This window comes from Siphateles boraxobius, unplaced genomic scaffold (genome assembly GCF_051911475.1).
Source record: "Siphateles boraxobius isolate OS27281-9 unplaced genomic scaffold, OSU_SipBor_1 13, whole genome shotgun sequence".
Taxonomy (NCBI): domain Eukaryota; kingdom Metazoa; phylum Chordata; class Actinopteri; order Cypriniformes; family Leuciscidae; genus Siphateles; species Siphateles boraxobius.
Window position 1 is genome coordinate 2,560,315 of NW_027508733.1, and position 24,700 is coordinate 2,585,014.

Below are 24,700 nucleotides of genomic sequence, written 5' to 3' on the forward strand. Positions count from 1 at the left end.
CATCAATACACAATCAGTACTTAATACATACAAAATACATAGAAATACAATACAATTCTTCATACAAGAACAAATAAAAATAAAAGCCTCTTCTTAAACTCAAATAAAAGGGACATTTATAATCTATGAGTCATACATATTTTAAAATGTATGCTAAATAAGGTATAAGTATGTTCATTAGACTAGATCAACAGGTGTTTTATTCAAGACCATGAGTGTACATTTTCCCAGTATTCTTTTACTGCCATCTTTTGGTCACCTAATACTAGTGATGCTCTACAAAGTCCACACGGTGTTTACCTTCTTCCGCATTGCACGAGAAAGGGAAAAGAAAAACTTTCAGTCTTAAAAACATCAGTTACATAATGCTTTAGATCAAAACAACAGGGAAATAAGCGTCTTTGTGTTTTATATCAATTTCAACACATTCGCTGTTTCTTCTGCGAAAGTGAATGTTTTGTTGACTTCTGAATTAATGCAGAACTATTACAAAGGTAAGTCACACGGTGTTTGTGTTTCATTATAATATTTATAATATGAATCACACAGCTAACAAAAATGTTTAAAGAACGTTAGTGTTCAGAAAAAACGTCATTTCTAAATTTTCTGTGAGCGTTCAGTTTTACATTTTAGTGGTAATGCTAACGTTAAGGTTACATTAAATGTTTCAAACATTACTTTAAAGTAGCCTACAGTAGTAACATTTAAAACGGATCGTCCACCTAAAACGTTTCAGGTAATAATAATGTTCCCTGAACAATATATTTAATGTCTTGTACTAAAATTATGATAACATTATTTAAGACCAGATAACTTTGCTGGACGTTAATGGACATTTGTTTATAAGTTCGAGAGAATTCGTTTGCTAAAGTTCTGAAACTCTGCTGTTTCCTGGGTATGTAGTATTTATTTATGAATTATTTAATAAATAAATAATTTATTTATTTAATTATTTCATATGAGTTTATTATTTTGTACACGTCACGACTAATAGCCATTTGAGACTCGATGAGTCATTAAACATACGGGTTATTTTGAAGACCATTCATACCAAGGACAAAAACTAAAGATAACGAAAGACATAGTTCTAAACATCATTCATTCTTAGTATTAAAGAATAGCAGAGTCCACACACCACAGCTATAACACAGAGAAATAATATCGTTGGAATCACTTTCATAACGATTTTATCCAGCTAATGAATGATAAAAAACTACTCGGTTACTCACGTAACCTCAGTTCCCTGAGTTAGGGAACGAGTATTGCGTAGCTATACGCAGTGGGGAAACTCCTTTTCCTCGATTTACTGAAGCCTTTATGTAAAGCGCATTTGCAGCTGCACAGCTAGAACATGAGCGTCTGGCTCGCTCATAGGCTGCGCTGAGGCAATTGCACATCCAATGGCGCGGGCGCCTCTGACGTACGACCAATGAGAACACTCTGCGTCATACACGTCAGAGCCCGCCAAGGGGGCGTGACCTCAGTCTATAATAGCCCCCGAATTCGCCATTATAGATTTTACTCCTTCAGCGACAAACTTCACGTCTCTGACCATTTATTGAGCCTTCGCCGTCGAACAAGCCTTCAGCCTGAGCCAGCTACAGTTTCACCGTGTTTCTCCTGACGCCGTCTCTCCTGTGGCTATCCGGCGATATCCTTTTCATTGCTCATTGTATTTTGTGTATTATTTGTACGAGCGTTGTTCAAATGCCTCATGTTAAGACCTGCGCCACGTGCGGATGCAAGCTCTCTGCTCGCGGGCGCCTCTGACGTACGACCAATGAGAACACTCTGCGTCATACACGTCAGAGCCCGCCAAGGGGGCGTGACCTCAGTCTATAATAGCCCCCGAATTCGCCATTATAGCAGGTTTAACGACTGAAGCGACAACTTGCCATGTTACCATAGTGCGGCTGGCTACGCAATACTCGTTCCCTAACTCAGGGAACTGAGGTTACGTGAGTAACCGAGTAGTTCCCTTTCGAACGGTCACTTCGTATTGCGTAGCTATACGCAGTGGGGACGCCATGCAAAACGCCGCACTGAGTAACTGGCTGTCACTGCAACTCAGGACCCCTGAGCGTACAGAACAAGCCATAACCGCATAATTTATGTAAAAATAGACCAGACACCGTCAGGTCTCAGTAGTATACATCAGTAGAAATACCCAATATACTACACCAATGAACCCAGACTCTGTCGGGGTTATTAGTATACGAACATATACCCAGTCAAGTGGGTTTATATATGAAATCTTAACCAGCTAAAGCGGGTTGATATCTGTTATGGAATATAACCGGCCGAAGCGGGTTTTATATATGTATGGAATTTATATATGTCATATAACCGGCCAAAGCGGGTTTTATATATGTCATATAACCGGCCAAAAGCGGGTTTATATATATATAAATATAACCAGCCACAGCGGGTTTATGTATGAACTACAACCGGCCAGCAGCGGGTTTCATGTATATATGTGAATGTGATTGTGCACAGTAATATATGACAAGACCGGCCACCAACGGGTCTTAATCATACCGAAAGCACCTTCGCCTGCAGGGAAGGCACTTCCATATTATAAAAACTCATAAATGTGGAAGGCGAGGACCAGCCGGCCGCATCACAAATATCACTAATGGGAATGCCAGATGACCAAGCCCATGACGAGGCCATACCTCTGGTTGAATGGGCCTTGACGCCTATAGGGCAAACTTGACCCGCTGCGGTATAAGCCATAGAAATAGCATCCACTATCCATCTAGACAGTCTTTGCTTAGTGACTGGATCCCCCTTGGATCTACCACCAAAGCAGACAAAAAGCTGTTCTGATTGTCTAAAAGACGCAGAACGCTCCAGATAGATTCTCAGCGCTCTGACAGGGCAGAGAAGATTAACCTCTCCATCCTCTGCAGAAGGAGGGAGGGCTGATAACGTCACCACCTGTGCTCTGAACGGTGTTGAGAGCACTTTAGGAACGTAACCATGTCTGGGCTTGAGGACGACTCTGGAGTCATCTGGACCCCACTCCAAACATGCAGGGCTCACAGAGAGTGCCTGCAGATCTCCCACTCGCTTGATAGATGCCAAAGCCATAAGGAGAGCGGTCTTCAGCGAGAGGGGTTTTAGATCAACCGATTGGAGCGGTTCGAAAGGTGGACCTTTCAGAGCCCCCAGGACCGTGGAGAGGTCCCAAGATGGCACAGATGGAGGTCTGGAGGGGTTCATTCTCCTAGCACCTTTAAGGAATCTGACGACCAGGTCGTTTCTTCCTAGTGACTGGCCAGCCACCAGAACATGATGTGCTGCTATGGCTGCCACATACACTTTGAGCGTGGACGGGGAGCGACCCGCATCCAGCAGCTCCTGTAAGAATGAGAGAACTACAGATATCTCACATGACTCTGGGTCAGCCTGATTTTTCGAGCACCAGCTGGAAAAACCTGACCATTTCGAAGCGTAAAGGCGCCGAGTCGACGGGGCCCTGGCTTCAGATATAGTGCTTAAGACCTTCTCAGGAAGGTCTTTGGGTACCCGTTGAGGGGCCACACATGGAGGGCCCATAAATCGTCCCACAATGTCCCGTTCGCCTGTGTGAGGAGGTCTTTCCTCAGTGGGACAGGCCATGGGATTGTGTCCGATAACTGAACCAGTTCCGGGAACCACGGTCTGGTTTTCCAGAGAGGGGCCACCAGAAGGACTGGGCACCCGCTCTCTCTGACCCGTTTGATGACTTGTGGAATCATCGAGACGGGGGGAAAGGCATAAAGGGGACGGTTGGGCCAGACATGGGCCAGCGCGTCCCTGTCCTTCAAGAAGAACAATTTGCAGTGGGTGTTGATTCTCGAGGCGAACAGGTCGACTTCGGCCTCGCCAAACACCTTCCATATCAGACTGACCGTCTGTGGGTTCAGGGACCACTCGCCGAGGGGAGTGTTGCCCCGTGAAAGCATATCCGCGCCCACATTCTGGATGCCCGGTATATGCGCTGCTCTCAGAGAGCTCAGGTTGGTTTGTGCCCATAAGAGGAGGTCTCTCGCCATCGCATGCAGGTTTCCTGACCTGATGCCCCCCTGGCGATTTATGTAGGCCACCACTGATATATTGTCTGTGCGGACTAAAACGTGGTGACCCCTGAGGTTCGACAGAAATGCTTTCAGGGCCAATCCAACTGCTTTCATCTCCAGACAGTTGATATGTAAGCTCTGCTCCGTGCTCGACCAGAGGCCGGATGCAGGCATGCCCTCGTGCAGCGCTCCCCAACCCAGGTTGGACGCATCTGTAAGAACCATTTTCCTTCTGGAAATTGTTCCCATTGTCACCCCCTCGTGGTACCAGTTCTGCGCTCGCCAGGGAATCAGGGTTCTTAAACAACCGTGATTTACCATAACGCGCAAGTTGCCTGACTGCCATGCGTGAGTTGGCACACGTCGTTTCAGCCAATGCTGCAGCGGGCGCATGCGCAGTAATCCCAAGCGGAGTACTGGCGATGCTGCTGCCATGAGACCAAGCAGTTTCTGAAATTTCTTCAGTGGCGCGTGCTCGCGCGCTCTGAAAGTGCCTGTAAGCGCTCGCACTGAGAGCGCGCGCTCTGGTGTGAGTCGCGCTGTCATCGCTCTCGAGTCTAAAACTGTACCCAGAAAGATCACACTCTGGCTGGGGGTTAGTTTGCTTTTTGAAACATTGATTGTGAAACCCAGGCATTTTAGATGGCTGAGAATCAAATCCCTGTGAGCTAATAGCTCGGTTCTCGACTGTGCCAGCACCAGCCAGTCGTCGAGATAATTTAACACACGCACTCCCTGATGTCTCAGAGGAGAAAGCGCTGCATCCACACACTTCGTGAATGTACGGGGTGCTAACGATAGACCGAACGGCAGAACGGTGTATTGATAAGCTTGGCCCTTGGAAGCTTGGAAGTGACGCATGGCCTGGGACGCTTTCTGTGCCTCGGTGTATCTTTCTGAGAACCCCTTCACTGCCGGGCCGAAGAGGCCGGTGCTGGATACTGGGGCGTCGAGGAACTTTGTTCTCTCCACGTCCTTAATGTCAGTGAGGGTAAGCCAGAGGTGGCGCTCGAGCACGACCAAACTCGCCATATTCCTCCCGATAGCCTGCGCTGTGGCCTTAGTAGCTCTCAGGGCCAGGTCTGTGGCGCTCCGAAGGTCCCGAAAAGCCTCAGGGTCCGGGCCAGCCTCGTCCATAGACCGGAGGAGTTTGGCCTGGTAAACCTGCAGCACGGCCATCGTGTGCAGGGCCGATGCAGCCTGACCGGAGGCGGAATACGCGCGTCCGGCGAGGGCTGAAGTGCTACGGCACGGCTTGTTGGGATGCACAGCTCTAGTTCGCCAGCTAGCAGCTGTGTTCGGGCAGAGATGAGCGGCCAACGCCTCTTCGAGGGGCGGCAACGACTCATAGCCTTTTTCCGCTGCTCCGTCCACGGAGGAGAGCGTCGCGAAAACTGCGGGGCCTCGTGTAGAATAAGGAGTGCGCCAGGCCTTGGTAAGCTCCTCGTGTACCTCAGGAAAAAATGGCGCTGGCTTGTGACGAGGGGCCTGTTGGTGCCCTGGCAGAAACCAGCCATCCAGACGACTTCGAGGGGGTTCAGCGGGCGCGGCCCACTCGAGCTCGAGGTCCGCTACGGCCTGCGTCAGGATCCGAAGCATTTCCGCGTCGGAGTTAGTCCTGGTAGCTGAGGCGTTGGGCGTCGGCTGGGAAGCCATGACGGGGTCGAAAGAGCCCGGCCATTCTTCCTCAGACGCAGCGATAGACAGGCTGTCGTCGTGCTCGCTAGGCCCGCCGAAGGAGACAAGGCCCGCCACGTGGGGGGGGCGCTGATCTCCCTCGAACAGGACCGGAGATGAACGGGTTGGAGAGAGTGAGGCACGCGGGGACGAGGCCGGCGTGCGTTCACTAACATCCATGTTCTCCGGCTGCCGTTGGCTGCGGCGCTTCTTCTTCCTTGGCTGAAGTAGGGCCGGAAAAGGAAGCGCGGGAGAGGCGGCGTCGCCGTCACGGGAGAGGGCTAGCCGAGTTCGCAGCACGGAGATAGGCATGCTCTCGCAGGCCGCACATCCGCCGGCAGACAGTGCATTCTCCGCGTGGTGAAGTCCCAGGCATGGAATGCAGCTAGCGTGTTCGTCCGCCTCGTGCAGCTTGCATCCGCACGTGGCGCAGGTCTTAACATGAGGCATTTGAACAACGCTCGTACAAATAATACACAAAATACAATGAGCAATGAAAAGGATATCGCCGGATAGCCACAGGAGAGACGGCGTCAGGAGAAACACGGTGAAATGTGTCGTCTGCTGAACTGTAGCTGGCTCAGGCTGAAGGCTTGTTCGACGGCGAAGGCTCAATAAATGGTCAGAGACGTGAAGTTTGTCGCTGAAGGAGTAAAATCTATAATGGCGAATTCGGGGGCTATTATAGACTGAGGTCACGCCCCCTTGGCGGGCTCTGACGTGTATGACGCAGAGTGTTCTCATTGGTCGTACGTCAGAGGCGCCCGCGCCATTGGATGTGCAGTTGCCGCAGCGCAGCCTATGAGCGAGCCAGACGCTCATGTTCTAGCTGTGCAGCTGCAAATGCGCTTTACATAAAGGCTTCAGTAAATCGAGGAAAAGGAGTTTCCCCACTGCGTATAGCTACGCAATACGAAGTGACCGTTCGAAAGGGAACTTTGATCGCCAATCAGAATCAATCCTGCTATAACGAGCTCGAGGTTTTAAAGGGACAGACGCTAATATAGTTATCTTTAAATTTATTGTTGTTGGTGTAAACGAGCTTTTAATATTTTATTTTATTGTATTGTACATCATTAATTAATTATCCTTTTGGTGCATTAAAGATACAGCTTGAAAGTGTAAATATGTTGATAGTCTATGAAATATTGAAATTGAAATATTCAAATAGACTCATAATCAACACAACTTTTACTTTGTCTTTCAGCATTCAGAAGCTCATGCTCGCCTAAGTGACTTCAAATTGAATGAAATGACTTGAACATGTCATATGAGTGCATATGATCACCTATTCTTGTGTAAACAATGGCAAAAGATGGAGAACAGCTTATGGATCGAGGATTTGCGAATCTTGCCAAGGCGTTTGAGGTCCTCTCCCAAGCTGGGCAGGAGCGATGGTTCAGCCTGACCTTCAAAATGGGTCGCGAGCGGCCCGAGAACGGCCACAAACAGCCCGAGGAGCTGGTGTATGCCATGTGCTTAATTCTGCTGAAGCGGTACAGCGATGCGCATGCTAAGCTAACAGCTAACGCCGACAGCAGCATTGGAAACTACTTGGCTGAAATGTTCAAAATGCACGGAGAACGTTTGAACAGCGGTCATATTGCCGGTTTTAAGGCAACAGATGCCAAAACATTACTGGATATCGCAAGAATTTTCGCTATTTTGGTGAAGGAGAGATTGTGCAACGAGACGCTACGAGATCAAGCGTACCGCGCAGCTCTTGTGTCAAACAGAACGGCTGGTTTGAGTTCTCTAGACATCGAGGAGGAAGTTAAGCAAGTCTGCGGTCCTGATGCTATCGATAAATCCGACACCGAACTTACTACTTACCAACTGATGTCCCCAGAAGTATCTAAGCGAAACGGTGGCCATTTGTTGACTCCGCAATTAAGCTCGGGCTGCAGTTCGTATACTCTCGAAATTAGCTCGCCAACTGCTTCAGAATCCAATATGGCCAATAAGCCGTTGAGTTTGCGCACGCCAACAAATAGCGAAAGTACAACCAATCAAGACCAACTACGACGACCAACTACGAATATTCACATGAACAACCAACTACAGACAGCAGAAGTCAATCATGCGACAAACTCAACACAGTGTCTAGACCAAACCGGTAGCTCCCAACTTGTGACATCCCAAAACCCAAATATTGGATTTTCATCAGGACCAAACCATGCTAACGCTAACGATCGCAAACCACCAATTCAAGCTAACAGTTTTTGCTCTTCTGAAGCGAGCGAAAGCGACATAGAAGAAACATTTTACGCCTTTGTGATCCTCCACGGAGATGAAGACGCGGATGAGGCGCGAAGACTACGAGACAGACTCGAACTCATAATCTCTGCGCCTGGCGCGACTTCTGAAGACTTCGCCCAACCGGGAAGGTCGACGTTAGGATGCATTGAAGACGCCATCAAGAACTCTGCATTTACGCTGCTGCTTCTCACGCAGAACTTCCTCAAATCCAACCTCAGCGCAACCACCGCCGATTCAGCGATAATGAATTCGCTGGAAAATCATCACAAATTGAACTCTGTTATTCCGCTGCTACCTCGCGAGAACAGTTTGTCGCGCGACAGTTTACCGTTGGTGCTTCGGACGAAGTGCCCACTCGACGAAAGCAACAGGATGTTTGAACGCAAAGCCTCGTGGGCCATCACACCAGACAAAGTGGACAATCAAAGGAAGCTTTGGCTAATCGAACAGCGTAAGAAGAAACTACAAAGGGAACAAAAGAGACTGAAAGAGGAGAACGACAGAAATGCGGAACTACAAGGAGAGACTGAAAAATTTGCACGACTGAAACTAGAAAGCGAAATGCGGCAAAATAACACGTTTTATGCACAATCTGCACCAACTCCGTTTAATGGAGCAATGTATCAGCAACATGTCTCTTGGCAGCCGCCATCGTCATGCATCCACATTGAGAACGCGCAGAACGTTATGATCGGAAATAACTCGACTATGAATTTTGAGCATGTTAAAAACTCAGCTGATGAGTGACTTTTAAAGCTGCTGCATTTTAAAGAGATTTTCATTCCACTTAAGTGCATGTGAGAAATCTTATATATCTCTGTGACGGAATTCTTGCTTTAGCCAATCAGAACGCTCTCTGCCTGTCGGTCGGCTTGCATGCTCACATCCGGTTGGCTGATATGTTTTTGGGGGCGGGGTTTGGAGAAGGCCTGTTGTTGAAGTTTGCAAAAGTAATACAAATGTAATTGTATTGATTCATAATTAAGGCTATTGGTATGTACCATGCTGGTTTATGGTTCTAGTTTATTGTTTTTTAATTATTATTTGAATCTAAGCTTTTACAATTTGCATGTTGTTAATCACAGTCAAGATTTACTTTTAAAACTTTAAAGTTGATCCAAAAAAAACTGAACTGAACTGAAAACAAAATGTCTATAGTGTTACTCTGTGGTAAAGAGGTGTTTCAATAAAATAAATAAAATCATTAAGTCCATATGACTATTGAAATGAACTGAAAAACAAAATGTCTATAGTGTTACTGTGTGGTAAAGAGGTGATTCAATAAAATAAATAAAATCATTAATACCATATGACTGTTGTATTATTTACAATTATGTTTTCTCATGACAAACTATGATGAATTATTCTGTATCTCTGTGCCTGAGGGCTTGTTTCCAAATTTCTTAATAAAGACTATGTACAAATACAAATGAGAAGTTAAAATTAGTTTAACTTTACTATTTGAGGCATTACATTGCAATCATATATTAGGTCATATTAGATTAATTTACTACAATAAATCAATGCAAAAAAATATATATACATACATACACACACATATTATATTACATGTATTTTTTATTATTTTTATTATTATGCTTGCAAACAATTCAGAGATGACAAACATGCTATACAATTTTGAATCAGAATTACAAAAATGACAATACAAAATACAATAATATGTAGAATGTCATCTGAACATACAAACTATCAGTGCATAGCTAAGACAAATAAAACTATGGAGGAATGAAGAAGGGAAAAAAAATCATGTGGGTAAGACATCTTATATATCAATTAGTGTACACAAATTAAAGACATTACAATTTGAAATAGTTTTAATAGCTTTCTTATTTACTGAGGATGAAATAGTGTTAAGGTATATTTTAAATTCTTTCAAAAAACAATAAAAATTGGCTTGTTATTGGTGAATTTACATTTATGAATGTAGAATTTACCAATAAAATAAATTAATAACAAAGCAGGCTTTTTTTATTGGGGTCAGACTCAAAGTAGCCAAAGATAATGTCTTTAAAGGTTACTGTTATATCTTGCAGGATATTATCTTTAATAAATAGTTCAATATTTTTCCATAGTTGTTTAGTATAGAAACATGACCAAAATAAATGATAAACAGTTTCTGTGTGAACTTTGCAAAATGAGCATCTTGTGTCAATATTACTTTTATATTTAATCATAAAATATTTAACAGGGTAGAATTTATTTATTATTTTAAAGGACACTTCTTTTACTTTATTAGTTAGAAAAAATTTCTGTTGTAAGGACCAAATCTTTTTCCAATTAAAATTTTTAAATAAATTACTCCAATAAGAGATTGCAGGAGAAACAGAAATTACATTTTCAAGAAAAAGGGATCTAACTTTTTTATTTCTTTCTTTTTTTCCTGAAAAACATATTTTACCTATTGGAGTTTCAGTTATTCTATTACATGTAATAATTAAAATATATTCTTTGAGAGACGTCAGATTACAGGCGTCTGTTGATTGGCTGCTTACTGATGTCGCTCCTCCCCCGGAATTACGTCGCAAGGTCAGCAGCCAAACGGGTCACTCGCAGCGCTTCCAAGATGGCGGCCTCCTTGTGTCAGTGTTACCAGGTGAGTTTCTCATTTAAACCTTTTAATAAGCGGTTATCAACGGCGCGATCAATATCGTCACGATTAGCGTATTGTTCGCTATTAAAGCAACACGAGCGCGCGTTTGATTCTCTAGAACTATCATGTGTTCAATGTAGAAATGTATAATTATTCACTAGTCATGCTGATGAAACATGATTCTGGCCTTGATGGAACATTAAATATTATAACATAACTAATAAAACTTTCTAAAATGACATTATTTATGTGTAAATCACAAAAAAGCACCAAGCAGGTATTCATTATTGTGTTTATACCCCTTAACAATAAAATACCATGTATTACCATGGATTTTAGTAATGTACTATGGAAATACCATGGTATCCTATAGAGTGCCACCTGATTTTTATGAAACATGAATAAATTATGTATAATTTCTTGTTTGTGTGTGAAGTTAGTATTAGATAACACACCTGAGTATGTTTATCTGATGTTTTTCCTTCGTAATTATGAAATGACTGTATTATTATTACGCAATGTATGCATTATACATATGATTTTGTGCTCAGCTTTGTGTCAGGAGAAGTCCTGCATTGTTAGTCACTCGTCAGTATGCAGCGTTATATGACAGAGCTCACGCGTATAGGATATGTGGCGCGGCGGCCAGTACGGCACAGGTGAGTGTGGCGCGTCATTGAGTTTTTTGGGGGAGATTTGGGGTTTTGCATGTTTTTCACGCGTGTGATGATGTGCAGGCCAGGTTTATGTCCAGCGGTGGTCGGAAGGGCTTCCTGGGAGAGTTTCTGGACAATCTCAAGCAGGAACTGGGCAAGAACAATGAGATGAAGGAGAACATCAAGAAGTTTCGTGAGGAGGCCAAAAAACTAGAAGAATCTGAAGCCCTCAAGCAAGCCAGGAGGAAATATGTGCGTATGAGTGTTTTTATGTTGCATGTTAACTAGGGCTGTCAATATGTTAAAACGCGTATTGTGAAATTAAGCACAAACCATTTATCTGCTTTAACAAATTTATTTTGTCATAATTTGCTATATCCAGCAAAGTAAGTTGTGATTTTCACAAAACTGTATTTTCTGCAAGCTTTTTTCCAAGGCAAATGTAGGTGTCTTTCCAAAAAAGGACACTTTAATAACCAAATTATATAAGGAGTCCATATAATTCATACATTTATGCACACACAACATAATAAACCTGCTGCTGTCTGTCATGTTAAAGCGTTAGTTCATCAAAAAATGAAATTTCTGTCATTAATTACTCGCTCTCATGTCGTTCCAAAACCGTAATACCTTTGAGCTTTCTGACCCCACATAGGCAGCAACGTCATTGCAACTTTCAAGGCCCAGAAAGGTAGTAAAGACATCGTTAAAATAGTCCATGTGACTCCAGAGGTTCAACCTTAAGCTTATGAAGCGACAAGAATACTTTTTGTTCGCAAAATAACAACTTTATTCAACAATTTCTTCTCTTTCATGTCAATCTCAGACTGTGTTCACATAGAACAAATTGCAGCCTTTCCTGGTTCTACGGCAGAATGCCGGCTCACTATTGGCTGACGCGGGTCACATGAGCACAACGACGCCTCTTAACTGAATAACTTGGTTCCACTTTATTTCGATAGTTCCCTTTAGACATTCTACTAACTATAAGTAACTTTGCAACTACATGTCAATTAACTCTCATTAGAGTATTAGTAGACTGTTAGGTTATTTGTTAGGTGTTTGGGTTAGTAGAATAAGTTGACTTGTAGTTGGCAAAGTTATTTATAGTCAGTAGAATATTGGGGACCATCAAAATAAAGTGTTAGCAGATATGAAGCAGACAGTCTACTAATACTCGAATGACAGTTAGTTGACATGTAGTTGCAAAGTTACTTATAGTTAGTAGAATGTCTAAAGTGGACTATCGAAATAAAGTGTTACCAATAACTTTTGTAACTTTAATTGCAAGTTAATTTTTTCAGCTTTCATAATCTAGTGTTATTTTACATTTGATCACTTTAATTTCTGTAGTATTTCTTTCCTGAATGCTACTGAAAAACGCACTTTACATACTTTGTCTTTTTTTGTAAATGATTCAAAAGTCTCGCCCCTGCGCTGTGTGTAATATGACAACAAAAGTTTAATTGCTACCGAAATTAATTACCAAACAATTATGAGATAATAACAACATTTTCTGTATTGCGTATATCTTGCAGTTTTTCCCAATACAATATTATCAAAAATGGTAATGAATATATTTTTTTCAAGGTATCGTATCGAATTTGGAAATTCAACACTAATCCTATACGCAGTTTGTTTGCGCATCAATATAACGGACTTGCGCGTGCGTACTGTACGACTCCTGTAGGGTAGACTGAGTACAGGCGATACTCTTTTTGCGTTTTGATTTTTCACACAAAAATAGATACTGAAAAAAAGTGAATTTCCACATGACATTTCATTAGCTTGTAGACTAAGATATTATCAACCAATAATACCCATAAGTAGTTTATATTTTCCTCAATTAGCTCATAAAAATAAGGTGCTTTTTGTCTCAACTTTGTCTCAACAGTACCATGGTACAGTTGAGACAACCATTTTTATTGATGTAAAGCCGGTAACTAAACGTTCATTGCAAATATAATCAATAAAGACAAATAAAGAAAAAAACAATTGGGCAACATGTTTGTTAATTCATCCATTTAAATTCATTAATTTTATTTAAATTAGCACTGGTTAAAATATATAAAACAGGAACAATATATTTAATATATTCATTAATAATACACAGTTTAAATACCACAAATATCAAATTTTATTTTCATTTGCGTCCTATGCTGGCTAATTACAACGTTTAACCTGTTATCATAACACTGAACAAATAAACAGTGTGTTTCCTGATAGAACTCTATCGCGGGTACAGATACACATGTGTCTCAACTTACCCCGCTGGCCACCTCGCACATTTCCCTAGATTTTGCAATGACCTTGCATGACACAATACCATGAAATATGCCAGTTTTTAGGGCACAGAATAACATTTGTGATGATACCAGTTACGTTTAACAGTCACATAAGGATAATAAGCTAGTCATTGTGGAGTGTGCATGGTGAAGTGAAAGTCTTATCTTAGAGAAAAAACTTTTGCCGATATCTTCGGATCGGAGATGCGCCCGTTGTTCAAATTTCCCACGATAAAAGAGGACACTTGACAAAAATCACAACTTGTGCATGTCTCAACTGTAAACATGTCTACCCTACGTCACCGCAATCAGCTTTACCTTGATTACAATCTGCATCCATCAAAACTTTACTAGCAAAGTAAATAAGTTTACAACCAAAGTAAAAAAAAGATTGCTTATTATCTGGTTTCCATACATCGATGTTCGGGTCAGTCTATATTTCACGCGTGAGGACTCGCGCTCTTCAGAAACTATTACAGAGCTCGTGTAATAAAGCTAAACACACACCGGAAAGGAAATTAACCGAGAACTGGCTGAGAGTCACAGATCTCTCAGTCATAACTGAGAACCAGCCTGGTTTTATTTATATTGGCGCTGATTGTTTGAATAAATTCACTTACTGGATCGTTGTACTGAAAACTTTCCCGGAGTTTAGCAGCTTAAACTGCGTGACGTGAATTATGTAAATGACGCAACGCAAAAGGCATTTTATTCAGTTTAGCGGCTTAAAATGATCTGATCGCTGATTATCGACTTTTAAGGTAATTTTTCCATTTATTCATATTTAGAGCAGTTTAATGCAACACGAGTTGCCCTTGTGCTTCACAAAAAAAAAAAAAAAAAATCCCTAGACATAAAAAAATACATAGAACCACATAAAACAGACACAGTTGCAATCGAAACCCCTTAATGACTTAAGATCATCTAACTGCATGATGTGAATTATGATAATGACGCAATTATGCATTAACTTTGACAGCCCTAATATTAAGATCATCGTGATAATAAAACAGCTGAATGTCCACTTGTGAAATTGTGCTGAATTGTGTTTTTTTGCTGGTGTCTTCCAGAAAACCATCGAGTCTGAAACGGCCAAAACCTCTGAAGTGTTGAAGAAAACTCTAGGGACGCTATCAGAGACAGTGAAGGAGGTCTGTGGGAATTACTGCCATTTCCAGCACATCTTGCCATGCACTTTGTCTCATTTCAGAGGACATTTATATTTATTCATTCATCCGGGATGTTTTCATTTACATAAGTGCTGAACGTTACATTTCTGCAGAGTGTTTACGCTGCATTATTGTGATGTTCTGCAAAGGATGACATTTTGTTCTGATTTTGAGTGGAGAACACTTTTAACAGGTTAAACTGCAGCGACTTGCATAACGGCTCGGTGTTGTAGTCGTGCGATGAATGTTGGGTTACTGTAGTTCATATTTATGAAGCAAGCGATTAACAGGATATATTTCTGCATTCTGATAGTGTGCGTCTCTCCTCAGGGTCTGGAAGAAGTGGGTCGCTCGGACATCGGGAAGAAGATCAAGGAAGGCATGGAGGAGGCTGCTAAAACAGCCAAACATTCGGCAGAGACGGTGTCTAAGGGCGGGGAAAAACTGGGAAAGACCGGAGCGTTTCGGGCGATCTCACAGGTCCCTACAGCCATGAGTCTTGGGTTTCTGTCAATAGAGATGCACCGATACTAAATTTCTCCGCCGTTACCGATTATTCAGAATAATATCGGCCGATACTAATAGTTTGGTTTATTTTAAGGGAAAAAAAATCTCTTCTTAATAATGCTGCAAACTATACAAGGAACCTCTCATTTGATACACTATAATATTAGAGATTACATTTCATTTCATTTCAAAAACTTTATTTATCCCCATGGGGCAATTGCGAGACCCGTAGATTAGTACAAATAAAAACTTTCATAATAAAAAGAACCTTATATATTAATAAATAAATAGACAGATATGTATCAACATTGTCAGCAAGTCCAGAGCAGCATTTATTTATTAATTAACAACAGAGATATGATATTCAACTGCTATTTACTTTCTAGATATAATATTTACACTAAATAAAAGCTGAAATGTTTGTATATGCAACTCAGGTAGTTTTCATAAACACTTATTCATGGCAAATTTATTTAAACATAATATATTTAACAGTAAATAAACTCTTCTCTAGTGTTTTATAGCTAACTAACGAACTGAACACTGGATAACTTTCCTGAGGTAAATGCAACATTAAGTGATATTGTTCTCAAGCTGTTTTATTGACGTCTTTCCGCGACTGATAAACAGATCGTACGATTACATAAGACATAATACGGATTTCAATACGTTATTCTGTATCTTTCAACATACCTTCTGATATTCACTCATGTTTTTCTAGATATGACTTGTATTAAAGTGGAAGAAAATGCGTGAAATGAGGCATTACAGCGATCTGTCACATCACATTTAACAGCGTCAAAACGCCATTTATTGTTTGAATTTCGTGATGAAATGTACATAATTTGAAAGCTGAGACTTTTTTTCTTTTCAGAAGTAACAGAGCACAAGCTCTTTAGGATTATTGGATTAACACAAGCATTATTTGCTACAGATAATGTTTGATGTAGAAAAAACACGTATCTGGCAACCCTGGCTTGAACTACGGGTCATCCATCGGGTCAAATTGAGCCCGTTTTAACATATTTAATAACTGTTAAAGCGTCATTGTCAAATTAACTTGCCCTAAATTCAACACGAGAATGATTGACAGGATATAATCGACACTGATCATCGGCTGTCTTTAAAAACAACCGGCCGATGGCGAAAATAATAGCTTTAAATAACGATTATTGTCTGATATATCGGTGCATCTCTAGTTGTCAAATCAAAGAAATGCTGTTTATATCATAAGCAATGAGTTTTCTGATGTTTCTATGTTGTGAAAGTGGATGAAACACACCCTGTTTATGAATGTATGGATAGTTTCAGCTCTTACGCCTCTTGATCTTCGCTGTGTTCAGGGTGTGGAGAGCGTGAAGAAAGAGATCGGTGAGCTGGGACAGAGCGGCTCGTACCGGCCGCCCAGCAGACTGAGGAAGAGGAGCGATTTCTCATCCAAGACAGCCGGCGCCGAAGACAAAGTCTTCGAGGCCAACGAGTAGGTCTAATATGATGTCGAGATGTTTATTTTAAGAAGAATACATGTTGTGTATTAAATGAACGTAAAATTCAATGTCAAGTGTAACATTGTACACATCAAGTATATTATTCTAGACAATTTAAATTACTTTTTTAGCATTTTGTTAATGTCTTTCTTTCTTCAGTAGAAAAGAAATGAAGGTTTTTGAGGAAAACGTTCCAGGATTTTCTGCATATAGTGACTTCAATGGAGTCCAACAGTTTGAAGGTCCAAATGTGAGTTTCAGTGCAGCTTCAAAGTCTCGACACGATCCCAGCCGAGGAATAAGAGTCGCATCTAGACAAACCAATGATCATTTTATTAAAAAAAATAAACATTTATATTTTTTTTAACCACAAAAAATCCTGGAATGTTTTCCTCAAAAACCTTAATTTTTTTTCGACTGAAGAAAGAAAGACATGAATATCTTGAATGAGTGGGGTTGAGTAAATTATCAGGAAATTTTAACTCTGAAGTGAAGCAATACTTCAATATCATCTTAACGTAGATGTTTTCTTTCTGTTGAAGAGAGGCGATGGGTGTCGTGCTTCACAAGGACTCTAAATGGTATCAGCAGTGGAAGGACTTCAAGGACAACAATGTGGTTTTTAACAGTGAGTTGATCTGCAGTGCACATGATTGACCAATAGATGGCGCAGAGATCTGCATGTTCACTTCAGTTCTGGAGCGGCTCTGGATGTTAGTTGGTAATTGAAGAGTTCACTGCATCAATTAGAGCCTCGTTAAGAGCAGTGATAATGAGGCTCAGTAACGAGCACCCGTCGGCTCCTGCTCCCTTCATGATGGAATGCTTTTCCAGAGGAAAGGCTGCGTATTGCTCTAACCATGGTGTGAGATGCTTGTTTTAGCGTGGGGTTGTTGTGCTGACAGTGTGTGCTGTTATTGAGCCGAATCTGTGCTTTCCTCCTCTCAGGGTTCTTTGAGATGAAGATGAAGTATGATGAGAGTGACAACGCCTTCGTCAGAGCGTCACGCGCCGTCACTGACAAGATGACTGACATCATCGGTAAAGACACCACTGCATTTATGCTTACTTTTTTCTATAGATGGATGGACGTACGATAGATAGATAGATGGACAGACATTTAGATGGATGGATGGATAAATGGAAGGATGGATGGATAGAAGGATGGATGGATGGATAAATGGAAGGATAGATGGATGAATAAATGGAAGTATGGATAGATGGATGGATAAATGGAAGGATGGATAAATAAATGGATGGATGGATAAATGGAAGGATGGATGGATGGATGGATGGATAAATGAAAGGATGGATAAATGGAAGGATAGATGGATGGATGGATAAATGGATGGATGGATAATGGAAGGATAGTTGGATAGAAGGATGGATGGATAAATGGAAGGATGGTGGATAAATGGAAGGATGGATGGATGGATGGATGGATGGATAAATAAATGGATGGATGGATGGATAAATGGAAGGATGGATGGATGGATAAATGGAAGGATGGATGGATGGATAAATGGAAGGATGGATGGATGGATGGATAAATGGAAGGATGGATGGATGGATGGATAAATGGATGGATAAATGAAAGGATGGATAAATGGATGGATAAATGAATGGATGAATGGAAGGATGGATGGATAGAAGGATGGATGGATAAATGAAAGGATGGATGGATGGATAGATGGATGGATGGATAAATGGAAGGATGGATGGATGGATGGATGGATAAATGGAAGGATGGATGGATGGATGGATGGATAAATGAAAGGATGGATAAATGGAAGGATAGATTGATGGATGGATGGATAAATGGAAGGATAGCTGGATAGAAGGATGGATGGATAAGTGGAAGGATGGATGGATGGATGAATAAATGGATGGACAGACAGTTAGATGGATGGATGAATAAATGAAAGGATGGATAGATGGATGGATGGATAAATGGAAGGATGGATGGATGAATAAATGAATGGAAGGATGGATAGATGAATGGATGGTTAAATGGAAGGATGGATGAATAAATGGATGGATGGATGGATGGATGGACAGACAGTTGGATGGATGGACAGACAGTTGGATGGATGGATGAATAGATGGATAAATGGAAGAATGGATGGATAAATAAATGGATGGATAGATAGATAGATCTCCATCATCATAACCATCCTCTGCTCTTCTCAGGCGGTTTGTTCTCCAAAACCGAGATGTCTGAGGTTCTGACTGAGATCCTGAAGGCGGATCCAAATTTCGACAAGGATTCCTTCCTCAAGCTGTGCGAGAGAGACATCATTCCCAACATCCTCGAGGTGAGGGACAAAAATCCCAGCCTACATCGCTCTGAAAACATGGAAAGAACATTCACACTGAACATTCGCTCTGTTTGTAGGCCATGATCCAGGGAGAAGTGGACGTACTGAAAGACTGGTGCTACGAGGCTGTGAGTGTCCCGGGATAATGCATCCCTGCTGTTTTCTAGACGTGATTTGGCTGTTAATTTATAGTGTAACATTTGATAATGTGAGATAATGTGATTTGGATAGTTAATGTGATTTGAAGATAATGTGATTTGGATAGTTCACCCAAAAATGAAAATTACCCCATGATTTACTCATCCTCAAGTCATCCTAGGTAGAGATGCGCGGTTGGCGGTTATAGCCGCGGACTGGATCGGGCGGATGACGTGACGAAAAAAATATTTAAATTCAATTCGGGTGGGTGGCGGCCGGTTTCTAGTCTCGCGGCTGTTATCAGCAGCGCCTTGTATCAGCGGATGGCGGGCGGGAAAATTGGTCAAAAACGTTGGTGCGGATGGATGGCGGACGGATGATGAGTTTTGTGATGCGGTTGCGGATGAAATAATAGCCCATCCGCGCATCTCTAATCCTAGGTGTATATGACATTCTTCTTTCAGACGAAAAAATGTCCTGGCTCTTCCAAGCTTTATAATGGCAGTGAACGGCTGTTTCTGTTTTGAAGTCCATAAAAGTGCATCTCTCCATCATAAAAGTGCATCTCTCCATCATAAAAGTGCATCTCTCCATCATAAAAGTGCATGTCTCCTTAATAAACGTGCATGTCTCCATCATAAAAGTGCATGTCTCCATCATAAAAGTGCATCACTCCATCATAAAAGTGCATCTCTCCTTCATAAAAGTGCATCACTCCATCATAAGTGCATCTCCATTATAAAAGTGCATCTATCCATCATAAAAGTGCATCTATCCATCATAAATCTGCATCTATCCATCATAAAAGGGCATCTCTCCATCATAAATCTGCATCTATCCATCATAAAAGTGCATTTATCCATCATAAAAGTGCTCCACACTGCTCTGGGGGTTAATAAAGGCCTTCTGAAGCGAAGCGATGCGTTTGTGTAAAAAATATCCATATTTAAAACTTTAAAAAGTAAATTAACTAGCTTCCGGCCAAACGAACATACACAGTCTTACGGCAAACGCACAACTTGTGACGTCAGAAGTAGCGTAAAGCGTCATTGGATAGCGTAAATATCAGCAGTGCGTTGCATTACTCGCATTAGTTGCCCTTAGACTTAAGTGGTATCCGTATGTTCGTTTGGCCGAAAGCTAGTTAATTTACTTTTTAAAGTTTTAAATATGGATATTTTTCTTACACAAATGCATCGTTTCACTTCAGAAGGCCTTTATTAACCCCCCGGAGCCTGTGGAGCACTTTTATGATGGAGAGATGCACTTTTATGATGGACTGATGCACTTTAATGATGGAGAGATGCACTTTAATCATGGAGAGATGCACTTTAATGATGGAGAGATGCACTTTTATGATGGACAGATGCACTTTAATGATGGAGAGATGCACTTTTATGGACTTCAAAACAGAAACAGAGATTCACTGCCATTATAAAGCTTGGAAGAGCCAGGACATTTTTTTCATCTGAAAGAAGAATGTCATATACACCTAGGATGAGTTGAGGGTGAGTAAATCATGGGCTAATTTTCATTTTTAGGTGAACTATCCCTTTAAACTTAACTTCTAACACTGGTTCTGGTTTCAGACATACAGTCAGCTGGCTCACCCAATCCATCAAGCCAAAGCCATGGGCCTCCAGTTTCACTCCAAGATCCTGGACATTGATAACATTGATGTGAGTACCGAACGAAAAAAGACACATGATATCCGTCTTCTGCATCTCAATGGCTCAGAGCGTCCTGATGGACGCATATAGCACAGTATAATCAGACGAGAGAGCATCTGATTCCAGTATGACATACAATCAAACCAAAATGTATTCAGACACATTCAACATTTCTCACATTATCACAGTTTATTCGCTATAGTTTAAAAAATGGTAATAAAACATGTCAAGAACTCAGTTGATATTTGACTGGTTTTGTCCGTCCTTCAGTGAAGACTCTCACACATGAATTATGTTGAATATCTGTCAGCTGTTAAATTTAACTACACAATTAGATAATACCAGTTCAGCTCAACCAATGACCAAGCAATGCTTCATGTTGTTCAGTCTGTGCTGTAAAAAGGTGCATTAGCAATTAAAGAAAAAACACTTCAGCAAAACATGATCAGCTCAAAGTGTCCCAATCATTTTTGGTCCCAAATTATTTTTATTAATTTTTCTGGTAGTCACTGTATGAAGAATGTTTGGGTATAATATGTCACAGTTTTACTTTATTTTCCTCTCATCACTTACATAAATTAACTATAGTGTCCTGCACCCGCTAGTAAAAAAAAATAAAAAAAATAACTAATTATATCTGGTCTGAATCATTTTTGGTTTGTCTGTATAAAATAACTGTGGACATGGTATTAATAAATATGAGATATAACTAGAGAGTGTGTTTTTTTCATCTTTATTTGATCATTTTTTATGACTCGCACCCATAAACGGTTTGGGAGTTGAGCGCGCCTATTCTCAGCACTGTATAAAATAACTCCCATTCTGTTTTCTCTGAAGCTGGCGATGGGAAAGATGATGGAACAAGGTCCCGTTCTCATCATCACCTTCCAGGCTCAGCTGGTTATGGTCATCCGTAACGTGAAGGGTGAAGTCGTGGAGGGAGACCCGGTGAGTAAGCGAGTCCTAGACATTAGCGCATTCGAAAGTTATGATTCACCTGCAATGATCTCACTCTGGGTTCTGTGACTGTACGGTTTGCTGGGTATAAATCTGTTAAAGGGCCGAATGAAACGGCACACTAGGGATGTTTTTACATTAGAAGTTTGTCTTTAATTATGGCAGTCCGCTGCCCTCGAGTCATTGAGTTCAGGCAGTCGTGGAAATTAGAAACGCTCTTTTATTTCCAACGGCTTTAACCCTTTCACACATAAGTCTACAATATTCTAGCAGTGTGAGTTTTTCAAGGCGACTGTTATTTAGAACGGGTCACTTTATTGTTTCCATGGTGACGCGTCATTACTTGTCACGTGACACACCGCAGCCACAATAGTGCTGAATCAATAATTAACTAGGGCTTTGCAATTAATTGAATTTCGATTTCGATTGTGGCTCCCAACGATCACCAAACTAGTACAATATAGTAAAAACGATGTTCTGTTTTGCAAGAACACTCTTATTTTGTCTTGTGCTCTGAATGACACGCGCACATCCGCCCCTCCCGAAGCCATAAACTCTCTCAGCTTGAGTGTTTAAACTGATAAAAGAAGTGAAAATGATCAACTTTAGTTATGATGCAATGCTGGCCCGATTGTGCCGATTTCGACTCCTAACTACACTCTCGCGTTTTCGACGCTTGCCATGTCCAACACATTCTGAGAGACCGAGAGAGAGAAGATGCGGCGCCGCTGAACACTCACGCGGTTCGTAAAATTGCGTCTTGGAGAAAGTTTTAAAATGATTGATTTGATTTTATAATCTGTGTGGATTCATTTAGGCTACTCATACAATCTACATGCTGAAGTGAATCAATGTTTGCGGGGGAACTTCCCACCAGGGGACCTGCGGGAATTATTAAAATACTTATTGAAGTATTATCTGTTATATTATTTATTTTAATAGTTAAAGTACAATAAATGTTCAAATTTCGATTTTTTTTAAGAATTGTTGAAAGGTGTCTTTTTAATAAATGCGACACGTTCCCAAAGTCATGTGAAATAATCGTGTTACGTAATCGTGATTTGAATACTCACCAAAATAATCGTGATTATGATTTTTTCCATAATCGAGCAGCCCTATAATGATCCGCTCTTATGTAATTGTTCTCTTTTTTTATTCAAAATATTCACAAATTTGTTAGCTATTGCATGAAGTTGATGTGTTTTGTTGTTTACACATCTTCATAACGATCGCGTTAGTTGAGCTGTACGATGGGCGGCACCATGTTAGTTTGTGCCGCAGTTCAGAGAATCGTATCCGTTGGATTTACAACACGTCAATTCCTCCACTTCTCACGAAATACATGAAAGTAAGTTGCCAGTGAATTGGGAGAAGAATAGAGTAAACTTTTTTAAAAGTTACTTACATAATGTGTATCTGATATGAATTAAGCGTGTGGTGTAATTATAATGGAAAGGATTATTATTGCCGCTTCTATAGACATAAGTGTATTCTACTAACTCAAATTCATTGTTTTGCTTGTACTTATGTGGATTTAAATGTCTGAAACTTAAAATAAACATTCTGTGGTTGAAAACACTGAATAGTTGTGATATATGATGAGCGGTGTGATCGTACGTGGAAAGGGTTAATGAAGTTCATCCATTCTTTGCGTTTGCCTGTTTCACAGGATAAGGTCTTGAGGATGATGTACGTTTGGGCGTTGTGTCGAGATCAGGACGAGTTGAACCCCTACGCTGCTTGGAGACTCTTAGACATCTCCGCATCCAGTACTGAGCAGATCCTGTAAAGACGGTTCTACAGGGGGACTCAGGGGGCGGGACTTAGCCAGGGGGCGGAGCCACACACATCCACTTGTTTTACATAACTCCGCCTCCTGCTTCTTCCAGAGCCTTTTCAGGAACCCTTACTCAACCGCAGGGTTGTTCGAGCTTGAGCCAAAATGGCCGACGGTTGGACTCGCGCCATTGGACCGGAACCCCATCAGTCTGAAAGACTGAGAGACTCGTTTTTTGTTTTTTGTGTGTACTGTCTGTCTAATTGTTCTGGAAGATTACGTCGAATGGTTATCAAGTGCCATTCTACACAGCTATTAGTAACGATGTTTAATAATAATTATAATAAAAGTGCTTTATTTATATTGGATTGAATCTGAAGATAACCAGACCTCCCCACCGACTTGAAACCCAGTGGCCGCCGATAGCAGTTCAACATATTTATTAATGATTTGGTCTTGATAGCCAGTTTGTGTAGTTTTATCAATTACAGACTGTATCTTTTCAGTCGGAAGAGTTTGGAAGAGTTCAACGGATTTATTAAGCCATCAAATGGTCTTTTATTAATTTCCGCCTCATGTGGGGCTAAAATAGCAGATCGTCTTTAAAAAATTACAGTATGTCGAGTATCATATATAAAGGAGTTGCTGGTTAATGTAGAACTTGATTATCTGGATCAAAAACATGAAATGTATATTATTAAAATTATTCCATGCTTCACCACTCACCATGAAAGATGTGCTGAAATGTTGATTTATTTCAATCACGTGTGTATAGCTTCTAGCTTAACTAGCTAACTGAAATGAATGTTTATAGCTACTTACAAAAACTAGCTAACTGAAATGAAGGAATATAGCTACTTACAAAAACTAGCTAACTGAAATGAAGGTATACAGCTACTTACAAAAACTAGCTAACTGAAATGAATGTTTATAGCTACTTACAAAAACTAGCTAACTGAAATGAATGTTTATAGCTACTTACAAAAACTAGCTACCTGAAATGAAGGTATATAGCTACTTACAAAAACTAGCTAACTGAAATGACGGTATAGCTAAATAAAAAACTAGCTAACTGAAATAAAGGTATAGCTACAAAAACTAGCTAACTGAAATAAAGGTATATAG

General features: G+C 41.0%; 2 protein-coding genes across 2 annotated transcripts; both read left to right on the plus strand.

Moving 5' to 3' along the window:
• Positions 1-259: 259 nt before the first annotated feature.
• On the plus strand, positions 260-9,310 carry ticam1 (TIR domain containing adaptor molecule 1). Its single transcript, XM_077225970.1, has 2 exons — positions 260-494; positions 6,949-9,310. Exon 2 carries the CDS (start codon positions 7,047-7,049, stop codon positions 8,745-8,747), a length of 1,701 nt encoding a protein of 566 aa, XP_077082085.1. The 5' UTR covers positions 260-494; positions 6,949-7,046; the 3' UTR covers positions 8,748-9,310.
• A 1,222-nt stretch (positions 9,311-10,532) lies between these two features.
• On the plus strand, positions 10,533-24,308 carry timm44 (translocase of inner mitochondrial membrane 44 homolog (yeast)). The gene is made up of 13 exons (XM_077225971.1): positions 10,533-10,614; positions 11,163-11,270; positions 11,349-11,519; positions 14,623-14,703; positions 15,052-15,201; positions 16,572-16,708; positions 17,258-17,343; positions 17,664-17,756; positions 18,906-19,030; positions 19,111-19,161; positions 20,761-20,850; positions 21,679-21,789; positions 23,468-24,308. The coding sequence occupies exons 1-13, from the start codon at positions 10,585-10,587 to the stop codon at positions 23,585-23,587; spliced, it is 1,353 nt and encodes a 450-aa protein (XP_077082086.1). The 5' UTR covers positions 10,533-10,584; the 3' UTR covers positions 23,588-24,308.
• The last annotated feature ends 392 nt before the right edge of the window (positions 24,309-24,700 follow it).

Coding starts and splice junctions, on each gene's coding strand:
- timm44 (XM_077225971.1), top strand. CDS start 10,585: ATGGCGGCCTCCTTGTGTCAGTGTTACCAG. Junction 19,162..20,760: donor AAGACTGGTGCTACGAGGCT/GTGAGTGTCCCG, acceptor TTCTGGTTTCAG/ACATACAGTCAGCTGGCTCA. Junction 21,790..23,467: donor AAGTCGTGGAGGGAGACCCG/GTGAGTAAGCGA, acceptor CCTGTTTCACAG/GATAAGGTCTTGAGGATGAT.
- ticam1 (XM_077225970.1), top strand. CDS start 7,047: ATGGCAAAAGATGGAGAACAGCTTATGGATCGAGGATTTGCGAATCTT.